This window comes from Aulonocara stuartgranti (assembly GCF_965226115.1).
Source record: "Aulonocara stuartgranti genome assembly, chromosome: 9".
NCBI classification, from domain to species: Eukaryota; Metazoa; Chordata; class Actinopteri; order Cichliformes; family Cichlidae; genus Aulonocara; species Aulonocara stuartgranti.
The window spans coordinates 31083837-31100383 of record NC_138960.1 but is presented as its reverse complement, the minus strand read 5'-3'; the positions used below and the strand labels follow the sequence as shown (position 1 = coordinate 31100383).

General features: G+C 39.0%; 2 protein-coding genes across 3 annotated transcripts; one reads left to right on the top strand and one right to left on the bottom strand.

Moving 5' to 3' along the window:
- Positions 1–2852: 2852 nt before the first annotated feature.
- Positions 2853–4648, bottom strand: LOC309714789 (homeobox protein NANOG-like). The gene is made up of 4 exons (XM_082547482.1): positions 4035–4648; positions 3591–3811; positions 3417–3500; positions 2853–3277 (listed from the first exon to the last, which is right to left on the bottom strand). The coding sequence occupies exons 1-4, from the start codon at positions 4060–4062 to the stop codon at positions 2921–2923; spliced, it is 690 nt and encodes a 229-aa protein (XP_082403608.1). The 5' UTR covers positions 4063–4648; the 3' UTR covers positions 2853–2920.
- A 10029-nt stretch (positions 4649–14677) lies between these two features.
- On the top strand, positions 14678–16247 carry LOC309713718 (uncharacterized protein). 2 transcript variants are annotated; one of them, XM_082545526.1, is made up of 3 exons: positions 14678–15115; positions 15206–15289; positions 15685–16247. In XM_082545526.1, exons 1-3 carry the CDS (start codon positions 14837–14839, stop codon positions 15937–15939), a joined length of 618 nt encoding a protein of 205 aa, XP_082401652.1. In that variant the 5' UTR covers positions 14678–14836; the 3' UTR covers positions 15940–16247. The 2 variants fall into 2 exon arrangements, 1 of the variants encoding a protein (XP_082401652.1); XR_014278655.1 differs by lacking the exon at positions 14678–15115 and having other exon boundaries at positions 15200–15289; positions 15691–15771.
- Positions 16248–16547: the final 300 nt, after the last annotated feature.

Sequence of the window (16547 nt, the reverse complement as noted above, 5' to 3'; positions counted from 1 at the left end):
TTAGAGACACACCTAGTTCACCCAGTGACCACTAAACATACGCTAATGTGTCGTTTAGAGTTCCTGTATCACACCCTGCTACCTCTGATTAATTATCAAGTCAATGCAGACAGTTGGCACCAGGGCCATGAGAGATAAGTGAGGGTAAAGGTGTTTGTGTTGACATGTCTTAATTTGAAGTAACTGCAAAGACACGGAAGTCATATTGTTTGCAGATGATACAAAGTTCTATAATGAACTAACACTGGATACGAGCAAAACAAAACTCTGCTATTTGGGAGATGTACAAATTCTATCATTGATAAACTGATGATAAATAACAGACTTAGGATCATAAATAAAACCACTTCAACAGAACCACCAAACCCACTTTTTATTAAATACTCTTCAATTTCTTTTTTTTACTTTAACTGAGATTCACTGAGTCTTGTCAAAACAGCCTATGTTTTATATTTAAATGGCAAGAAAATAAAATCTACAAGAAATAAACCTGTAAAACAGGATAAAACATGTATGTAGCTTCCATGTTGAAAACTGCAGATGACATGGAAGTCTTTTAAATCTTTGTGAAAACCACCAGTATGTGGTTTGGCAAGACCAAGGTGGAAGAAATCCTCATCTGAAGCTTTGCTGAACATAAGGATTTCTCTCAGGTCGTCATGATTTGGTCTTTATCCTAATCAAGTCCTAAATGTTGTGGGCCAAAGATTTGTTTGTTGCTTTATAAATCATGTGTAGAGTTCTGAGGTCAACCAAGTCTTTAAATTTAAGAGTATTTAATAAAAAGTGGATTTGATGGTTCTGTTGATGTGGTTTTATCTATGATCCCTATTACACTTTGTGTGTGCTTTACAGGTTATATCGATATATTCATAATGACCATGATGGTTTGTGATTTATTATCACCGGAAGAAGTTTGTTCTTTCAGATAATTTATTTTAATTCTATGTTATTTATCATCAGACTCCTGAATAGTATGAGTTTTGTTTGCTCAGATTCAGTGTTAATTGATTATAGAAAAACCAAGTCTTCAATTTCTTAGTTTTTTTGTAGTTCATTTAGAAGTTGTTCCAAGTTACTTCCACAATAACTTTGTGTCATCTGCAAACAATATGACTTCTGTGTCTTTGAAATTACTTAGCTGAATGTACAATATCAATCCACATTCACTCAGTTAATGATGTATTCATTAATCTGTATGCCTCTTGTATTTCATTGCTCAAATTCAGGACATTGAAAAACACCTTATGTCATAATGCTTTTCAGAAACTCTCAAAGACAACATTACATGGATTATTAAACTCAGTGCTGCTCATTTATTGACTTGATTTTTCATTCCTGCAGCTTCGCTGTTCTGACAGCTCCACTCAGGCTCTGCTTGACACCACCGTGCTCCTGCTGCAAGGCGCCTGGTTTCTGGTACGCTTCCCAGTCATGATCATGGTGGCACTGTGAGCAAGAACCTGGCAACCTCCAGCCACCATGCCCCATCGTAACATTCCTTGACAGATCCCAACACAGCCCTGGTACAAACATACATGGCCATCAGGAGCATCCTACACTTTAAATGAGCTGACTTCAGGTGTTCAGTAAGGGGAAGATTTAATAACATTGCACGTTTCATTTCAAGACTCTGTAGTCACAGAGCAGAGAGTAGAAAAGGTGACAATAAAATGTTTTTGGAGCTTTACCAAGTAATCAGCATCAGACTTGTTAACAATTAAAATAAAACCCAACGTTTAGAGTCTTAGGAAGATAATCACAGAGGCAAAAACTTTCCACTGTATCGTCTCAGGTTTCTTAAAATGAAGTCTGAGGTAGGGTTGTTATTTGAGGTATTCCTGGAAAAATCTTTTTGTCCATTTGAAAGCTCCAGATTCTTTAGATTATCTGTCTCATACTTTGATTGTGAATATAGAGGATTGTAGCTCAAGTTAACATGGAAAGATAGAGGTTTAAAGTCTCTAAAACATTTGGACCCATATGGAAAAGATATATATAAATCTTATAAAGTTTGGATCTGTCTTGTGTGAAACTTGTATGAAAAGCATATAAGAGTGAAAACAGATATAAGATCCCTTGAAAAATTTGATAATGAAACTTGTATGTTTTGGATACTTACTAAAACAATATATGAAAGTAATGGGAAAGTGGCCACTTTCATGAGTAAATCACATATAAGTTTTTACTATTTCTTTTCCATATGGGGATGTTCAGTCTCTGACAGAAGGTTTGGAGACATGTAGAAAGTTCAGTTTGAATGGGTGAAACTAATATTTTATTTACAGTTTCTCACACACAAGGAAGAGAATTTTCTTCATGTACAATATTTTTTACAACAAATACAACAAAATGAAACAAAACACATTTTGATGAATTCATCTCTTAATCTTATATGCAGAATTTCTGATGGTGTTTTCTCTGATATCCCAGTATGTATTTTGGCTATTTTGACTATTTACAGTAGCCGGAGCCTACTGAATTCTAATATTTCTAAAATCCATTGGATATTGAATACCCCCCTCCCACTTTACTGAAAGCGATCAAATCTGAGACTGTTGAGCTACATGAAGACAATAAAAATAATTTTTAAAAAAGTCCTGGGTTGTTTATATTCCATTCAGTGCTGAACTGGTGTTCAAATCAAATTTTATTAGTCAAATACACAGTCATACAAAGTACAACATGCAATGAAATTCCTGTGTCCTGGGGCTGCGGATGTAGCCGCACCAGGAAGAAACCAAAAAGACAAAAAGACAGTGAAAATTCGTACATCAGGGACAAGAGGAAAAAAAGGACCTCTAAAACAGTAACAGTAAAAAAAAAAGGTGTTGATGGGCTTTCCAGGGACATCGGTATGCAGGGGAGAGACGATGTTTGGGTTTGGTGCCTCCAATTTCACAGACAGTCTAAATGTCTGTCACTCGTCACCAGGTCTGTCAATTTCTTGTTGAAGAGCCGTGAGCTTCTCCAAGATCTTATCCATGTTGTGTTCAAGGAGAACAGTCTGAGTACTCACAGCTCTTCCCATTGCTTCGATCATAGTGGACATTTTTGCTGGGTTTTGAACAGCTGTGTCGTATTCGTGATGCCCGTTGCCTGGTGGCATTGACCAGCCAAACATCTGAGGGGAGTCGGGGAGGGTCCATTGAGGTCCAGCTGCAGAATTGCCCACAGCATGAGAAAAGTGGGCCTGATTATCTGCACCCATTCTCATTGAATTTACCTGGTGCTGGGTGTACCGCTCCCTGAACGGGGGCTGTCTCTCTCCCTGAAACTGAAGGGGACAAGGGGACTGTCAGTAAAACGAGAATAGTTGTTTTAAATTATTGGCATTACACTTTTTTAAATACAGTCAATTCCCCAGATAATGACAGAATCAGAAACAATTCTGTTTAATAATAGGAGATACTTACATGAAGTGGGACATCCTGATTCACATACTGAGAATGTGAACTCCTCCTAAACTTACTCCGTTTGTTTTGAAACCAAGTTTTTACCTAAAGATAGAAGAAAACAGAAAACATTTAATGAGTACAATGGACCCAAAATTCAATTTCTTATGTTGTAGTAAGTTGAAAAACACTCACCTGTTTGTAGGTCAGTCCTGTCATCTCTGCCAACTGTTTCATCTCCCTTGGCTCATAGTAATGTTTCAAATTAAAGTGATGGACAAGAATATTCAACTGTCTCTCTGTGAACACCACCCGGGCCTTTCCTTTAGGTTTCTCTGGAGCAGTGCTGGGATGGTGCAGAGTGGCAGTGATGTTGCCATCCTGGCTTCTTGGGACAGCAAAATCTTGTTTCTCTTCTGAGACAGCAGGAAAAAAAAGTTTTTAAAAAGTAAATTGCTGAGTCTGAAACACAACAGTTTCCCAGAAAAAAAGTGGGATATTTATACATTATTCAGAACCAGGAGTGACTTCTGCCATCAGGACTTACAACACAGAGTGAAAGAGTATTTTTGCAAGTTGTCTTAGAGGTTAGCCAACTCTGTTCATGTAGCTCACCAGGCAACAATGCTGAGTACATACCTGGAGAAAAGTGCATCCCATGTTCCATCTTTGAAGTCCCAGTGATTAAAACAGGAAAGCTGGAAAAAGTATCTCTGATGAAAGGGCTCCAAACCAAGCAGGATAGTGCTGTGTATCCTAAGGCTGATTTAAGAGCAATTCTGGGCTTTTAAGGAGGTTTGTGGGTGTGGGCAGGATTGTGGGGGGTTGAGCTTCTTCCTTTGTGAGTCGCTTTACCCTACCAAGTTTCAACCAACTGGCATCATTTACATTTCTTTAAAATGCTGTTTCTGAGGTCTGAAAACAGAAAGTACAGTTAGAAAGCAGCCGTACAAATGAGCTTTACCAAATCCTTCCACCTCACACTTTATAAAATCTCAAAAATGTAATGCCTAAAATTACTGTTTTACTTTCAATTTAACCTCTTACCCATTACTTTAGTGTCCGTTTTAACTGCTCTTAAATTAGCAAAAAAAAAAAATTCAACACCAAATTCAGTTCGGTGGGTCGTTCAATGGGTCGTTCAATGGGTCGTTCAGTGCGTTGTTCAGTAGGTTGTTTAGTGGGTTGTTCAGTGGGTCTTTCATTTGGTTGTTCTTTGGGTTGTTCAGTCAGTGGGTGAGTGAAAGCAAGATTAAGTGTCTATGTGAGTGGAAAGTTCTTTCCACTCACATAGATCATTTTTGCAAATGCATCCTCACACTAATTTGATCTCCAGGCGTTCAGTTGCACCTTTGTGTAAACCCCCAAAGCAGCTTTTTAAGGTCAAAACAAGTTTTTCAAACTCTGACAAACCATTAAAAAAATCTGACACTGAATATCACGATGACCACTGACCACTCGTTTTGTCTTCATTAACTTTATTAAATGAAACAGTTTAAAAGTGGCAACTGAAATTACACCAATTGAACTCAGCATCTTTGAAAATGTTTTAAAATAAGCAAAATTATACCAATATTACATACAACTAATGACTTACATAATTAAGATATTTTTGACCATGTGGAGAACATTACTGAGTTTATAAGGTAGCACATGGTAGCTTTCACCTTTGAAATGCACCTCTACATTGTAAAAGTCTCTGACACTAAAACACCCACATAAGTCGATGTAAACAATAGCAAGGCTAACGATCCACAACAACACTCGTCATAAACCCACGGACACATGGATATGGCCTCCTCTGGCTCATTCAGAATTAGAGACGCACCCAGTTCAGCCAGTGACCACTAAACATACGCTAATGTGTCGTTTAGAGTTCCTGTATCACACCCTGCTACCTCTGATTAATTATCAGGTCAATGCAGACAGATGGCACCAGGGCCATGAGAGATAAATAAAGGTTTCTGTGTTGACTTGAAGTAATTTCAAAGACACAGAAGTCATATTATGTGCAGATGACACAAAGTTATTGTGGAAGTAACTTGGAAAAACTTCTGAATGAACTAGAAAATCAATTTAACTGAGTTCTCGGTTATTTCTATAATCAGTTAACACTGAGTCTGAGCAAAACAAAACTCATACTATTCAGGAGTCTGATAAATAACAAAGAATTATAAAAGTAATTATGTTGAGGTTCATTAAAAGTAACTCGTTAAATGTACATATGTTTTGAAATCTCATGTTGTTATCTGGCTGTGCCATTACCATGGTGACGTGGACGCCATGGCAGGAAATACTTGGTGGACGCTTCTCCTTATATGTTCACTTTAAAAAAAAAAAAAAAGTTGCAGCTCGACGCTCCTATTAAAATAGAGGACGTTTTTGGCTCAATCAAGTGTATGCGAGCGGTAAGGCCCCAGGCTCCGACAGATTTCCAGCTGAGTTGTTAAAAAAATTTAAAGACAAGCTAGCCCCTCTCCTTCTTGATCTATATAATGAATCACTGAGAAAAGGCTGGCTGCCCCCCACTTTAACGAAGGCATCTATTTCAGTTTTACTGAAGAAAGGCAAAGAGCCTACGGCCTGTGAGTCCTACAGGCCCCTTCTCTATTTGCAAATTAGACTGTGTCTCATCACTGTTTCCAAATTCCCCAATTCTCCCTGCTGATCCATCATGGGTTGACCTTCTGGCTGTTACGCCTAATCAAAAATCACCTCTATCAAATATATATTGTATGCTTATGGTGACCGAATCTAATCCATCAGGTAAAATCAGAACCGCCTGGGAGCATGAATTAGGTGTTGAACTGTTTGAATCATGGTGGGATAAGGTGAATCTCATCATGCGTTCAAGTACACCATGTGCTAGGCTACAGCTTATACAGTTTAAAGTTTCCTTCAATTATAGACCAATGTGACAGATGTCACACCTCCCCTTGCGACCGTGGCTCAGGGGTTTGGGAAGCATATCTGTAACCAGAAGGTCGCCGGTTCGATCCCCGGGCTCTCTGTCCTGGTCGTTGTGTCCTTGGGCAAGACACTTTACCCTACTGGTGATGGCCAGAGGGGCCGATGGCGCGATTTGTTAGCCTCGCTTCTGTCAGTCTGCCCCAGGGCAGCTGTGGCTACAACCGTAGCTGCCTCCACCAGTGTGAGAGTGAATGAATAGTGGAATTGTAAAGCACTATATAAATCCAATCTATTATTATTATATGTTTTTCTTCTGCCCAAGTTTGAACCAATTTTGGACTGATTTCTTTTCTGTACTGTCAGGGGTTCTTGGAAGTCAGATCCGAGAAGAGCCTTTAGTTGCCATATTTGGAGTTCCAAAGATCCCTCTTAATGTAACTCCCCAGCAAACTGAGATCTTAGCTTTTTGTTCCCTTCTTGCTAGATGCTGTATTTTACTTCCATCTGCATTGCAATGGCTTAATACTGTCCGGACATTCTTGTGGAATATCTCAAATCTTTTCCTTAGAACAATGCAATTTACCCACCCTCCGAATAGATTGAAAAGAATTTGAAATGTTCTTTTTTTTTTTTTTAAGGTAGGCATAGGATTTACCCCCCCCCCCCCCTTCTATTCTTTTTTAATTTAATTTAATTTTTTAAATTGTATTTATATAGTGTTTAATTTTAATTTTTTAAATTTAATTTAATTTATTTATTTAATATTTTTTCTAATTTACTCACTTTTTTCTTCTTTTTTTCTTTTCTCAATTTTCTGTTCTTGTGTTGGTATGATGTTTTTTGTATTTTAATTTGTCTTTTGTTTAACAAGAAAACGTTAAAATGATTGGGAAAGAAATGTTTGATAAAATATGTCACGTAAGATGTATACAATACAACGTATATAAGTTTGTATAATCTCTTAATAAACAAATTTTTAAAAAAGTTGCTGTCCATGCAAACAATACTGATTTGTAGACTTGTAATTGTTTAACTAACAATCTTGTCAACACAAAGTTCCAATCCAATTTTATTTATGAAGCACTTTAAAATACCCAGCACAGGAACAAAGTGCTGTACAGAAAATAAGTTCAAAACAATAGAATAACAGAAAACAGCAAAAATATAGAAATAAAACACATAATGCATAAAATTAAAACAGCCCTATATATATATATATAACTATATATATGAGTTTTATTCATCTTTCTTAATCATTTATGGTTGTGGTGTGATCTTCTCCTGGTTCCTTGTTTCCCCGTGTGTGTTGCTGTGTCAGTTGTGCTGCCCCACCGTGCAATTTATTATTTTTAAACAATCGTATGAATTTTTGTATTGATGTACTTTTGTTAATTTCATACGTACAGGTGTTCCACACACTAACTCCTGTGATTGTAATGCTGTGATATTTTACATTAGTCTTTACCATTGGCTTGGTTCATCTACTCCCGCTGAGTTTGCTACAGTAATAGTTAATGTTTTATTTTTAGAAGGGTGTCCAGTTTTTACAATTTCTTTAGGTAAGCCAGGACCAGCATTAAGAAAAAAAGTCATTAAAACCATTTGCAAATTGTTTTATGTCACTGATCAGTGTATTTTGTGTTTGAAAGTTATTGGGATATTCCAATCTTTTAGTTCCTTTATTTACAATATCATTTAGTACTGTCCACGCTTTTCATATTTTTTTTATCTAAAAGTTTACTGTAGTAATTTATTTTACTCGTTCTCATAATTATTATGAATTTATCTTATACCTTTTATAAGTTTGTTCTTGTATAACAGATTCTTTTTCTTACATGCGTTTGTTAGCCATGTTTTCAGTTTTCTTTGCTTTATTCACCAGGGGATAGTGTTTATTGTAAAGAGTTAATATTATAGATAAGAAGTTTACATATGCCACGTCAACATCTTGAACACAGATCTTTCTCTAGTCTTGGTTGTTACACTGTTCTTTAAGGTAGCCGATTTCTTAAGCCTAAATTATAGTATTTACACAATTTTCATTTCATTTACTCCCTGCTGCTCTCCACCTCTTCTCCCTCTCTTGTCTCTTTCTTCCTGCAAGTCTCTCCATTCCCTCAATCTGGTCCACATCTCATCACTCACTATACTTTTTCTACTCCCTGTTACACCCCGGCCTAGGCAACCGGGGTGCAACGCAGGAAAATAAAAATAAAGAAAATAAAACCACGAAGGCCCTCCACCAAAATCCCAAAACGAAAATATCCCATGACGAAAGTATTAACAAACCCATTCACAACTATTTACAACAGACTATTTATTTACAACAAAACACCAAACTATTTACAACACGGGGGAGATCGCGACCATGACACACTGAAACACAGGGTTTAAATACATAGAGGGAGCAATCAGGAAAATGGACAACAGGAGGGAAACACAGCTGGGGCAAATTAGAACTGACGAGACAGGGAAACGTAAACTGAAAACACTAAGATAACACAGACTTTCAAAGTAAAACAGGAAACACATAACAGTCACGCCAAAAACAAAACACTGACAACACCGAAACGTAACATTTCCCCCTACCCAAAAATCAAACATGTAACCCCAAGTGAAATGTTTGATCAAAAGCGGATGAAGGCTGGTGGAGGCTGGAGCGGTCCCTCGGACCCTCCAGCAGACGACGAAGGCTGGAGCGGTCCCTCGGACCCTCCAGCGAAGGCGGATGAAGGCTGACGAAGTTGATGAAGGCTGGAGCGGTCCCACTGACCCTCCAGCGACGACAAAGGCTGGGGCGGTCCCACGGACCCTCCCCTCAGCGAAGGCAGACGAAGCTGATGAAGGCTGGAGCGGTCCCACTGACCCTCCAGCAGACGACGAAGGCTGGAGCGGTCCCTCGGACCCTCCAGCGAAGGCGGATGAAGGCTGGAGCGGTCCCTCGGACCCTCCAGCGGAGACGGACAGCTGAAGCGAAGGCAGACGAAGATGATGAAGGCTGGAGCGGTCCCACTGACCCTCCAGCAGACGACGAAGGCTGGAGCGGTCCCTCGGACCCTCCAGCGAAGGCGGATGAAGGCTGGAGCGGTCCCACGGGTCCCCAGCGAAAACAGACGAGCAGCCCACCAGCTGCAAACACGGACACGCAGCCCACCAGCTGCAAACACGGACACGCAGCCCACCAGCTGCAGAAGGCTGGAGCGGTTCCCCGGACCCTCCAGCGAAGGCGGATGGAGGCTGGAGCAGTCCCTCGGACCCTCCAGCAGACGACGAAGGCTGGGGCGGTCCCTCGGACCCTCCAGCGAAGGCGGATGAAGGCTGGACCGGCCCTCGGACCCTCCAGCGAAGGCGGACGGCTGAAGCGGTCCTCGGACCCCTCAGATCCCGGACGAGCCCCCATATGTTACACCCCGGCCTAGGCAACCGGGGTGCAACGCAGGAAAATAAAAATAAAGAAAATAAAACCACGAAGGCCCTCCACCAAAATCCCAAAACGAAGGTGTCTCAAACGAAAATATTAACAAACCCATTCACAACTATTTACAACAGACTATTTATTTACAACAAAAACACCAAACTATTTACAACACGGGGGAGATCGCGACCATGACACACTGAAACACAGGGTTTAAATACATAGAGGGAGCAATCAGGAAAATGGACAACAGGAGGGAAACACAGCTGGGGCAAATTAGAACTGACGAGACAGGGAAACGTAAACTGAAAACACTAAGATAACACAGACTTTCAAAGTAAAACAGGAAACACATAACAGTCACGCCAAAAACAAAACACTGACAACACCGAAACGTAACATCCCTCTCTATCACTTCCTCCATTCCCTTTATCTCTCACTCACAAACGCATGCATCCATACATGCAAGAAAACATAATTTATTAGCTCACCCGGATAAGACCCATGCAAAACAAACTGAAGGTTTTTGTCCGGAAACCCACCATCAAAGTACCCATTGTCTCTGATGTCTGCAAATAAGAATAACCAGAACTCCAGACACTGGCTGTGAAGAAAATGCCACCAGTATTCAATTCTTTCATTGGAAGTACTTCCTCCCTCCAGGTAACTCTCAAAGGTGTCGTAAGGAGCCACGGGCACAAGGAAACACTGAAAGCCTATAACATGGCCATTTTCAGTTCCAAGATCACCTCTGGCAACTCTACACCGCTGCACCGCTTCTACGTAACACCCCCCGATCACTTTCAGATTACTATTTGTTGTGTATGCATTAAGACAGATTATTTTTCTCGACAAACCATCAACACTCTCATTGATTGAGATGCCATATGGTTTAAGTTTGCCGTAGGAGTACAGGTGCCAGATGAAGTTCAGCCCTTTTGAAAAATAGTTCGCCTTCGCCTGAGACGTCTTGTGTGCCTCAATGCCACCCCTCAGGGATCCAGCTCAGTCAACACCAAGTGCACATCCTCTTTCCTCACGCGTAGTCAATGTTCTCTGCATTTAGCATATATCCATCAGTACGCGTGAAGCTACCAGAGTACTGCAACTGGTTGTCAATGAATTTAACCAAGACTTGCAGGTCAGAGTACGCTTTTGTGACGAGTGTGTCCCCTAAGAACTCTCTTCAGATGTCTCTCACTTTTATAAAACTTGTGTGTACTGCCAAGCACTGTTTTAATATATAAATATATTAAAACAGTGCTTGGCAGTACACACAAGTTTTATAAAAGTGAGAGTCCAATCTCAAAATTAAAATCTACTTACTTTTTAGCCTTTTTATTAAATACTCTTAAATTTAAAGACTTGGTTGACCTCAGAACTCTACACATAATTTATAAAGCAACAAACAAATCTTTGGCCAAAACATTTAGAACTTGATCAGGATAAAGGCCGAATCGTGATGACCGGAGAGAAATCCTTATGTTCAGCAAAGCTTCAGATGAAGATTTCTTCCATCGTGAGTGATCGTGGCTCAAGAGTTGGGTGTTCGTCTTGTAATCGGAAGGTTGCCGGCTCGGACAGTCTCGGTTGTTGTGTCCTTGGGCAACACACTTCACCTACCGCCTACTGGTGATGGACAGAGGGGCCGATGGCGCGATATGGCAGCCATGGCTACAACTGTAGTGAATGAATAGTGGTATTGTAAAGCGCTTTGAGGGGTCCCGAAAAGCACTATATAATGTAATCCATTATTATTATTCAATCTTGGTCTTGCCAAACCACATGCTGGTGCTTTTCACAAAGATTTAAAAGACTTAAAACTCATCTGCAGTTTTTCAACATGGAAGCTACACACATGTTTTATCCTGTTTAACTGTTTTATTTCTTGTAGATTCTATCTTCTTTCCATTTAAATATAAAACAGAGGCTGTTTTGATAAGACTCAGTGAATCTCAGTTAAAATAAAACAATAAGAAAAACATTAACATGTAATGTACATCTTTTTTCCCTTCTTTTCCCCAGAGTTGGTGGGGCAGATAAAGGCTCGAGTAGGAGACTGATGAAGTCAACTTTTTATATATATTGTAAATGTTGCAGTCAGTGCCATCCATTTTCTTCCAACAAGTGACGACTTTTCTATGATTAAATACTGTCTGCATTTTTGTTTTGCTTTCATTGAGACTCTAACATCATAATTTACAATATTTGAGGATGTTAAAAAGTGAAAGTCATGAAATCTTGTGTTTAGCCTCTGACCCAGAATGTCACAGCAGAAATGGAGACTCATCAGACCAGGAAACATTTCTCCAATCTCTTATTGTCTAATATTTGTGAGTCTGTTTCCTCAGTTTGCTGTTCTTAGCTGACAGCTGTTGTAGCCAGTGTGGTCTTCTGCTGCTTCTAGCCCATGTGCTTCAAATTCTGACATGTTGTGTTCTCAGAGATGGTCTTCTGTATAGTTTGCTTTAAATGGGTGGTTATTTTTAGTCTCTGCTGCCTTCCTATCAGCATGAAGTCATCTGGTCTTTCTCCTTTGACCTCTGACATCAAGAAGCTCGTTTCGCTCAGAGAAGTGCTGCTCACTGGATGTATCGCTGAGTTTTACATTCTTTTGTGCAGTTTGCATTAAGTTTATTTAATTTCTTCTCTTTGATTCACCACTCACTCTTTCAAATTGTTTTCTATCTCGGTGAATCACTGAGATTTAAAGAAGGTTCCACACAAGCCCTGATCAAGTCCTAAATGTTGTGGGTCAAAGATTTGTTTGTTGCTTTATAAATTATGTGTAGAGTTCTGAGGTCAGTCAAGCCTTTAAATGTAAGAGTATTTAATAAAAAGGCTAAAAAGTGGGTTTGGTTTATTATCCTAATTCTATGTTATTTATCATCAGTTTATTAATGATATAATTTGCTTGACTCCCAAATAGTATGAGATTTGTTTTGCTCAGATTCAGTGTTAAATCATTATAGAAAAACCAAGTCCTAAATTGATTTTCTAGTTCATTCAGAAGTTGTTCCAAGTTACTTCCACAATAACTTTGTATCATCTGCAAACAATATGACTTCTGTGTCTTTGCAGTTACTTCAAATCAAGACATGTTAACACAAACACCTTTACCCTCATTTATCTCTCATGGCCCTGGTGCCATCTGTCTGCATTGACTTGATAATTAATCGGAGGTAGCAGGGTGTGATACAGGAACTCTAAAAGACACATTAGCGTATGTTTAGTGGTCACTGGGTGAACTGGGTGCGTCTCGAATTCGTCTCGAATTCTGAATGAGCCAGAGGAGGCCAGATGTGTTGATGTGGATCGTTAGCCTTGCTTTTGTTGACCTTGGCTTATGTGGGTGTTTTAATTTCACTTTTCACACATTTAGAGGTGCTTTTCAAAGAAGGGGGAAACTACCTTTTGCTATCTTATAAACTCAGTAATGTTCTCCACATGATTACAAAGATCTAAATTAGAGGTCTAAGTCATTATTTGTATGTAATATTGGTACAATTTGGCTTATTTTAAAACATTTAATAAATATCAGGTTTCAATACTAATAATACACATTTTGTTTAAAATATATTTAAAGAGCAGCTGTATTTGCTCTGATACATTTGAAATTATAAACTATTTGCACAAATCTCCTGATAATAGAAAGTAAATTAATCCTTGGTGCAAAAGATCAAACTGGTTTCTTGTCTGAAACAACCAGAGCAGGAAGTTAAATCAAAATCATCTAACACAGATCTAGTTGACATGAAAGCAGAACAATCTAAACTCATTAGATTTATTTGTTTGTTTTATTAAATAAATTCTTCACATTATATAGACCACCTTGTTTCGTTTTAAACACATGATTAACTATGCAGACCTTGATAAATTGACTTAATTTCACTTGCCACTTTCAGACTCAATTATTAAAGTTAATAAAGACAAAATGAGTGGTCAGCGGTCATTGTGATATTCTGTGCCACATTTGTGAGTACAAAAACCATTTTTGCCTCAAAAAGCTGCTGTGGGGGTTTACACAGAGGTGTAACTGAACGGCTGCAGGTCAAATTAACGTGAAGATGTTTTTGCAAAAATGTTCTATGTGAGTGGAAAGTTCTTTGGGTGATCTAATACTGCGTTAATTGATGCAAACATGCAGTGAGTTCATTTCAGTAATTAGCTGCTAATTTTAGCTGCTAATTTTAGGCATTAAGTGTTTCATATTTTATAAAGCGTGAGGTGGAAAGATTTGGTAAAGCTCATTTTGCACGGCAGCTTTCTAACTGTACTTTTTTTTCAGACCTGAGAATCAGCATTTTAAAGAAATGTAAATGATGCCAGTTGGTAGAAACAACCTGACTGGTTGTAAAGCGAAGAAGAAGCTCAACCCCCCCACATTCCTGCCCACACCCACAAACCTCCTTAAAAGCCCAGGAGAATTGCTCTTAAGTCACCTTCCTGCTTGGTTTGGAGCTCTTTCATCAGAGATACTTTCTCCAGTTTTCTTCTTTTAATCACTGGGATTTCATGGAAGATTATGGGATGCACTTTTCTCCAGGTATGTACTCAGCATTGTTGACTGGTGAGCTAATATGAACAGAGTTGGCTAACCTCTAAGAAAACTTGTAAAAATACTCTTTTACTCTGTGTTGTAAGTCCTGATGGCAGAAGTCACCATTTCTCCCTCCACAGTTGAACAGAGTCCACTTTAAATTCTTTTTGGTTTTAAAGAATCTACAAATATCCGACTTATTTTTTTATACTTTGTGGGAAACTTTTGTGTTTAAGATTCATTGTGTTGATGCTCAGTCATCAGGTAAGTAAATCCCTGAAGGTTGATTCAGTTCACCTGGATGTAATGTTTTCAATGGGAGAAATGTTTTGTGACTTCTTCAGTCTGAGACCTTTTGGGATTTAAGACTCATCAATTTAACCTTTGTTAATTTTTTCTGTTAGAAAGTCAGTCGTGCCAAAACATATCAGCAACTGACCCATGTGGACCATATAGACTTGTGCTTACTTGTCCTCTTGTCTCTTTACCCTCACAGACTCGTGGAGTTCAGGCAGCGGCCCTGAAGGGAGTCTATCCTTGGAAGAACTCTCTACATGGGCAGAGACTGCTCTAAAAATGGAGATGAGCAAAAAAACCGCTGATACCTCTGAGGCTGTTTCCAGTTCAGTCTCAGAGCAGAAACAAGATTTTGCTCTCCCAAGAAGCCAGGATGGCAACATCACTGCCACTCTGCACCCTCCCAGCACTGCTCCAGAGAAACCTAAAGGAAAGGCCCGGGTGGTGTTCACGGAGAGGCAGTTGAATATTCTTGTCCATCACTTTAATTTGAAACGTTACTATGAGCCAAGGGAGATGAAACAGTTGGCAGAGATGACAGGTCTGACCTACACACAGGTGAGTGTTTTTCAATTCAATAGAACATAAGAAATAGAATTTTGGGTCTATTGTACTGATTAAATGTTTTCTGTTTTCTTTCGTCTTTAGGTAAAAACTTGGTTTCAAAACAGACGGAGTAAGTTTAGGAGGAGGTCACATCCTCAGCATGTGAATCAGGGCGTCCCACTTCATGTAAGTATCTCCTATTATTGAACAGAATTGTTTATGATTTGATTTTATGGTATTTTTAATTTGGTTGTTGTTTTGATCTGTGTTGTTCAGCACTTTGGTCTGCCTGGTGTGTTCTTAAAGTGCTATACAAATAAACGATGATGATGATGATTCTGTCATTATCTGGGGAATTGACTGTATTTAAAAAAGTGTAATGCCAATAATTTAAAACAACTATTCTCGTTTTACTGACAGTCCCCTTGTCCCCTTCAGTTTCAGGGAGAGAGACATCTCCTATTAGAGTATCTCCTATTATTAAAAAGCACTGTTTCTGATTCTGTCATTATCCGGGGAATTGATTGAAGTATTCTTGAAGTATTCTTATTTTACTGACAGTCCACCTGTCTGTGTTTCAGTTTCAGGGAGAGGGACAGCCCCCATTCAGGCAGCAGTACACCGAGCACCAGGAGGTAAACCCAATCCCAAATGGTGGAAACCATCAGGGCCCCTATCATCATGCTGTGGACAGTTTTGCTCCTGGACCTCAGTGGACCTTCCCCAACTCGCCCCAGACATTTGGCTGGTCGATGCCACCAGACAACGGCCAGCATGAATTTAACCCTGCTGCTGGTATGAATGTACATGAAGAATACTATATGCCTTTTGTATGAGAAACTGTAAATAAAATATTTACACCCATTCAAAACTGAACTTTCTCAGCCCCTCCCCCTCTTTATTTATAGAGTTTTTACATGTAAGTTGACATATCAGGCCCAATAAAGAGGGTACCACAGACACAAAGATATATCTCAATACAGATTAGGCCATTAAAGTTAAATAAATAAATAAATAAATAAATAAAATAAAATAAAATAAAAATGAAGGAAAAAGTGGGAAAAACACACACAGAGAACAAAACAAAAGAAGCAAAGAAAAAAAGAACAAACAAAAAAACACTCCCCCCAGAACCAGAACAAAAGAAAACCCCATGGTACTAAAGTTTAGTCTGTTGGAAGTGTTTTCAATGAACTGAAGTAAATAATAAAAGGCTGCCACATCTGTGAGAACTTATTAACATTTCCTCTGAGTCTGAATTTTATTTTCTCCATTTTTATGTCACGGCGAGTGAGATGAGCCGTATAAAAATAATAAATGAGGATCCAATTGCAGGCAGTAGTGGAGGAGTGAAGGTGGTTTATTGGACACGAAATAAATATAGACAAACAGCAAATGGAGCACGAACTAAACTAGACTGGAGACAACTAAACTACTGAATACA

Coding starts and splice junctions, on each gene's coding strand:
- LOC309714789 (XM_082547482.1), bottom strand. CDS start 4,062: ATGGAACATGGGATGCACTTTTCTCCAG. Junction 3,812..4,034: donor TGGGATGCACTTTTCTCCAG/GTATGTACTCAG, acceptor CTGCTGTCTCAG/AAGAGAAACAAGATTTTGCT. Junction 3,278..3,416: donor ATCAGGATGTCCCACTTCAT/GTAAGTATCTCC, acceptor TGTCCCCTTCAG/TTTCAGGGAGAGAGACAGCC.
- LOC309713718 (XM_082545526.1), top strand. CDS start 14,837: ATGGAGATGAGCAAAAAAACCGCTGATACCTCTGAGGCTGTTTCCAGT. Junction 15,116..15,205: donor CAGGTCTGACCTACACACAG/GTGAGTGTTTTT, acceptor TTTCGTCTTTAG/GTAAAAACTTGGTTTCAAAA. Junction 15,290..15,684: donor ATCAGGGCGTCCCACTTCAT/GTAAGTATCTCC, acceptor TCTGTGTTTCAG/TTTCAGGGAGAGGGACAGCC.